A 6,000-nucleotide genomic window follows, 5' to 3' on the forward strand; every position below is an offset into this window, starting at 1 on the left:
GGACCTAGATATTTTTCTATGTGGATATCTGAAAAACCAGTATATATGAAAAATCCAGCTCTGTGTAGTCGTGGCCTCAGTGTTATGGGGGTCCTTGAAAATAAAACATTTGAGAACCACTGGTACTAGTGGACTCCTAATATGCCATAGTGTCATCATAGTAAATAAGAGTCATACATATTCAGAAGAAAACCCTGAGACTGACATTCAGTAATTGGGTCTCGTGATGAAAATAATTAAATTATAATGATGTGTATGAAACAAAATCAAGTCTTGCCACGAACACACATTTGTCTGTGTACGGACATGTTGATGACCCCGGGTAGACACTATCAGATGCATATAGTACAGGGCATTAGTCCATTAATTATTGAATGCTTTAACCAGTGAAAAATAGCAGATATACAAGCTCACAGCGCGGCACCGAGTGCCGCGCTGCGAGCTTGTAGATCTGCTATTTTTGAAAAAGTCGTGAAAATGTGTGCAAATCTTTGAATATATGTATTTTTAAAGCGAACGTTTGTAACTCAAATTTTGCTTCTGGGGGGTCCCTGCCTGGAACTAAATATTTTGAGAGGGGGGGGGGGGGGTCCGTGGCCAAATACATATCAGTTTGGGGGTCCTTCACATGAAAATGTTTGAGAACCACTGACATAGTAGTCTCTCAAGAACAGACTTACTGAGCTCCAGTTAAGTGAAAAGGACCTTTTCTTTGACGATGGCTGGCCAGATTGCTGACATAGAATGTGTTTTTAAAAAAAAAACCTTAGAAGGTTTCAAAAGACACTTCGGGTCAAAATTCTAAATTTTCCGATTTTTCAAAAATAGCTGTTTTTCAATAGTTGAAGCATAACATAATGATACACAATAATGTGTACCCGTTCTAAATGGGTTTAATTTAGTCTCACCAAATGTCCTCCTTCCTCTCTTCCACAGGTTGGCACTCAACGCCTTCGCCAGGATGAACAACAACAACGGCTCCGATGAGTTCTTCCAGGCCACCAATCACGCGGAGCAGACCTTCCGTAAGATGGAGACCTACCTGCAGCACAAGCAGCTGTGTGACGTCCTGCTGATCGCGGGGGACCACAAGATACCGGCTCACAGGTTGGTCGTCTGTGTGTAACAGACGTGATCGTGCGTTGTGTAACTTTTGTAGAATGGACCACAGACCAGGATTCTCAGCTCAGTGAATTTATTCTGATGAACAGAGAAACGGATCAATCACTGGTCTGCTCTGGACATATAGTATGGCTGAACACAGGCTGGAAATAGAGCAGATACAGTGAAATTAGAATACTATCTAAAGCATCATTATATGTCATAATATCTCTGTGTATATGTATTCATATATTCATACGAAAATAATAAAATAAAATACAATAATCTCCAGAGCACATGAAACACAACCTACTGCTCTCATATCAGGGAGAGAATAGGAAGTGAACGAGACAACGTCATTGTCTAAAGGCAGTCGCCGCCAATTGTCTTAAGGTGGCAGGACACTCTTAAGGTGGAACACTATATACATCTAATGCATGGGCAAGTGGAAGCATTATTAACCATGTTACATGTGCAGTGGCGTCACAAGGGGGGGGGGGGGGGGGGGGGGGTAGTGGGACTGAGTTACTAGGGCCCAAGGTGGAGGGGCCTTAATTATTTTATACTTTAGCTATTAAAAAAATAGCAGATATACAAGCTCACAGCGCGGCACAGAGTGCCGCGCTGCGAGCTTGTAGATCTGCTATTTTTTGAAAAGTCGTAGAAATGTGTGCAAATCTTTGAATATATGTACTTTTTAAGCGTCTAAACATTCGTAACTCAAATTTTGCTTCGTCCCCTGGAACGAAATATTTTGAGATAGGGGTCCGTGGCCAAATACATATCATTTTGGGGGGTCCTTCATGTGAAACAGTTCGAGCACCACTGGCATAGAAACAAAGGATTTTAAATATTCAATAGGGCCTAGAATTTGGTGCGACACCCCTGTCAGTGTTTCTCAAACTTTCAAATATCAAGGTCTCCCCTTGACTCTGACAGTTGTACAAATGGAACCAATGTGTACACTGTCAGAGTTACAGACTTGTATGGGTCAATTTAGACCCCCAAAGGAACCCACAGAGTCCCTGGAATCCACTTTGAGAACCACTGGTCTGTGTGTGTGTGTGTGTGTGTGTGTGTGTGTGTGTGTGTGTGTGTGTGTGTGTGTGTGTGTGTGTGTGTGTGTGTGTCGGTGTCGGTGTGTGTGTGTGTCGGTGTGTGCGCGCGTGCATGCGTGTGTGTGTGACCATCCGCTTTGATTTGATTAATTACACCTGCATCTGCATTGGCTAATAGGTACGGAAGCTAATTTGAATTAACTTCGTTAGGGTGTCAATATGGGCCTTCAGGCATGATTTCCAGAACTTTGCACAACAGTGACGCATGCCAAACGGTCGTTGTAACATTAATCATTCACTGTCTTCAGGAACCTCGACGGGGGGATTTTTGAGATGCAAAGCGAGTCTTTCCTTGCGCTTGCGCGTTTGGGTGATGTTTGTCAGGAGAAATGTGTAAACACATACAATTTTAATGCATACCACCATGATATCCATGTTCACTGGTTTGTTCCTGTCTGCATTGGCGTGTCTTGATCGTGTTCTTGATCAAATTACACCAGGCATGTCGTGCACACATGAAAGGAGGCTTGAGCCCCTGCCCTTTTATCCGGCTGTTAAAAAGTGCCAGAACATGAATGCAGTTTTTACTATGGTGAAAGAAATGCAAATGCCCTCTTTCCATGCCATACCTGAAGGCAGCATTCAAGAGAATTGCCTTGTCAGGGTGTCGCTCTCCATTCCGACATGTCGCCACTCCGAAATTGACTTCTTATTGTCGGAGTGGTGACACTTCCATAGGGGTTAAGTTTAGGGTAAGGGTTAGAGATAGGGTGAGTGTCGGAATGGAGACATGTCGAAAAGGAGACATGTCGGTGCGGCGGGGTGTAACCGCCTTGTCAAAACTCTCCTGAACTTGAACACATCATCTTATGCTGAAAGAATTGCCCTCTCTGTGTAGAAATCCATGCCGTACACCACATCTCCAGTATTGCCTTTTTTATGCTTAGTAAACTAAGCATTGGTATCGCGTTGCAGTGCGACGCGTTGTGAGCTTGGAGGTCTGCTATTTTAGATATTTTCACCAAAAGGCCCTTTTAGAGATGTCAGCCCCTGCAGTTTACAGTTTACAGTTTAAGCATTTAGCAGACGCTTTTAATCCAAAGCGACTTACAATAAGCAGGTAATACATCACTATAATAAGCAAGCTAATATGTCAGTACATCAACAGCAATATAACAATTGCAAATGAATATCTATCTGCCTCTCTAACATTCTCTGCACGTCTGAGTTCCACCTCTTCCCCTTCTCCTCTCTACATTATGTTTGAGATACACTTGAACACTCTGGTTCATTACATCCAGATGTCAATATATGGGCATCCACCCCTTATTGGTCCAATGTCTGAATTAAACAGGCCTTTCTGAACCTGGGACTTTATTGGGTTGTTTGCTGCTGCAACACACCAATGAAACTAACAAGTAGAATGATTAGACTGGACAAGTAAGTAAAAGTAACTTACTTAGCTTTTGGAACATGCATGGCTCTACATGCTCACAGGATGTACCAAAGTATAAGCATAACTGTATAGTTGTCCTGTACTGCAGTGGTTCTCAAGCTGTGGGGGGTCCCCACATTATTTTGAGGGGTCCCCAGCCCAGATGATTAACTTAATGTGAAACATTGTTTTCTCACTCAACAGTAAACAAAGTTTAAGTGTATAGAATGTATCTGCATGGTTAGGGAGCCCGCCTGGGGAACCAGAGCCCCTGGTTGTCCCAGGTTCGATTCAAGCCCAGGGAAGCGATGTGTGTCCCTGAGCAAGACTCTTAACCCCTAATTGCTCACACGCGCCTTGTGGGCAGCGAATCAGCTGGATTGGGCTGAAAATACTTAATTTCCCTCACAGGACAAAATTCTAAAGTGACAATTTAAGGACTTTTTAATATCTCTAAAATGACAAATTAAGCATTGGCCAAATTGTTAAATATGAAGGAAAGAAATTGTGAAAATAGACGATCTGCATGCTCACAACGCCTCGCAACACGAGGCATTGTGAGCTTGTAGATCTGGTATTTCCACAATAGAACCATGTTATTCAAAATGTAAAAGGTTGAGAACCACATGCTGGTCTGTACCAACACCAATAACCAGCTCCTAGCCTCCTCCATATTTTTACCATTGCCACATACAGGGTTAAGAGAGGATTATTACAGATTTATCATGAACCACTGTATATTAGATCCACAGACTTTACTCCAATCGCAGCTGAACACATGAAACAAAATTACTTGCTAATGCCTGTCAGAATAACAAATAGTCTTTGGTGTAATCTCCACTGTTGGCAAGCTCATTTCCTTGTAATAGCATCTGATTATGCTTGTCCTCATGCATTAACCAACAATCTGGTGTGAACCAGACAAAGGCATGAACCCAATTAGAAATCTGACTGTCGTAGTTATTATAATAAGAAATTGTTGTTTATGGTTTTAATTTATTTTATCTTCTCCTTTGACAATCTGAACGGCATCCTTTTGGCCGTGGAGGCTCTCATATACAGAACCAGTGTTGCATGAAAGTTTCAACCACCCAAACTCTGAATCAATATTAGAAACAAACCTCCATGAAAGTATTAGGCTGAACACCTTTTGTTTTTAACAAAGTGTGCTGTGATTTAGTTCACTGCTCCTCAACCTTTTCAAGCCGTGAGACCCCCCAAATCATATTTTAACTGGGGACCCCCCCCCCCCAGCCTGACGAGCACAAAGAGTACATTTTGTATAACACGGTTCTAATGTGAAAATAGTAGATCTACACAAGCTCACAACGCCTCTTAAGTCGCAACACGAGGCGTTGTGACCATGTAGATCGGCTATTTTCACGATTTCTGCCTCTAATTTCTTCCTCTAATATTTGACAATTTGGCCAATGTTTAACATGTCATTTTAGAGGTATTAAAAAGTCCTTAAATTGTCACTTTAGAAATGTACATATACCATACACTTAAACTTTGTTGGTTTGTTTACTTTAGAGTGAGAAAACAATGTTGCACATTAATCATCTGGGGACCCCCAGAAATAATTTGGGGACCCCTCCAGGGGTCCCAACCCACAGGTTGAGAACCACTGATTTAGTTTAATGAGCACAATGATACGATAGATTATTATTAATGATACAACATGACACTTCAATATTAGCCTCGCACGGCCAGACAATATCACTGCGTGGATGTTAAGCGCAATGTTTTCCTTGCAAATGCCAGATTTGTCTGCATGAAAGTAAATTCACCAAAAGTGTAATATAGTCTATATGTCATTGTTGGCAGATTGGTGTTGAGCGCCGTGTCGGATTACTTTGCCGCGATGTTCACCAACGACGTGAGGGAGGCCAAGCAGGAGGAGATTAAAATGGAGGGAGTGGATCCCGACGCGCTCAGATCCCTGGTTCATTTCGCCTACACTGGTGAGTGCTGCTCATAAACACATTCACTAGGCTCTTATAAGCAGTTATGGGATTTTCCCATATGCGAGCATGATTAAAGCAGATCAATAATGCAACGATTCAATTGGCCCACGGATAACACCCGGATTATGCAGAGAAACATGAGGGTTTTTAGGGATGGCATTATTAGTCCTTCGTCACACCCAGCAAGGAAGCGTGCGGTGCATCCACTCGATTGTTATCGTGTCATGTTTGTTAATCCTCTGCTGTGCCGCGTGGATTGTTGTGGCTGGCAGGGACGTGCTGGCCATTGGGAAAAGCGGGACAACTCCCGAACGGCCGGTTCATTCCCGGCCGGTCCAGGCCGGCCATTAGGGAAAAATAAAAAAATAAAATGGCGGCCTTCGTTCCATTTTGGGGGCTGGGCGGCCAACAAAGTAAATCGTCACTGTCGGGCAGAAAC

General features: G+C 42.9%; 1 protein-coding gene across 2 annotated transcripts in view; it reads left to right on the plus strand.

Annotated features, from left to right (window-relative positions):
• klhl4 (kelch-like family member 4) overlaps window positions 1-6,000 on the plus strand; it is a gene marked incomplete at its 5' end in the record, with an annotated part of 67,488 nt that overhangs the window by 21,266 nt on the left and 40,222 nt on the right. The window contains 2 exons of one of the 2 annotated variants that reach the window (XM_080746482.1): window positions 937-1,107; window positions 5,422-5,558. In XM_080746482.1, coding sequence (XP_080602608.1) covers window positions 937-1,107; window positions 5,422-5,558 — 308 coding nt within the window. The remainder of the gene's footprint in view (window positions 1-936; window positions 1,108-5,421; window positions 5,559-6,000) is intronic. The other variant, XM_080746483.1, reaches the window with a different exon arrangement.

This window comes from Nannobrachium achirus, assembly GCF_963921795.1.
Source record: "Nannobrachium achirus genome assembly, chromosome: 17".
NCBI lineage: Eukaryota > Metazoa > Chordata > Actinopteri > Myctophiformes > Myctophidae > Nannobrachium > Nannobrachium achirus.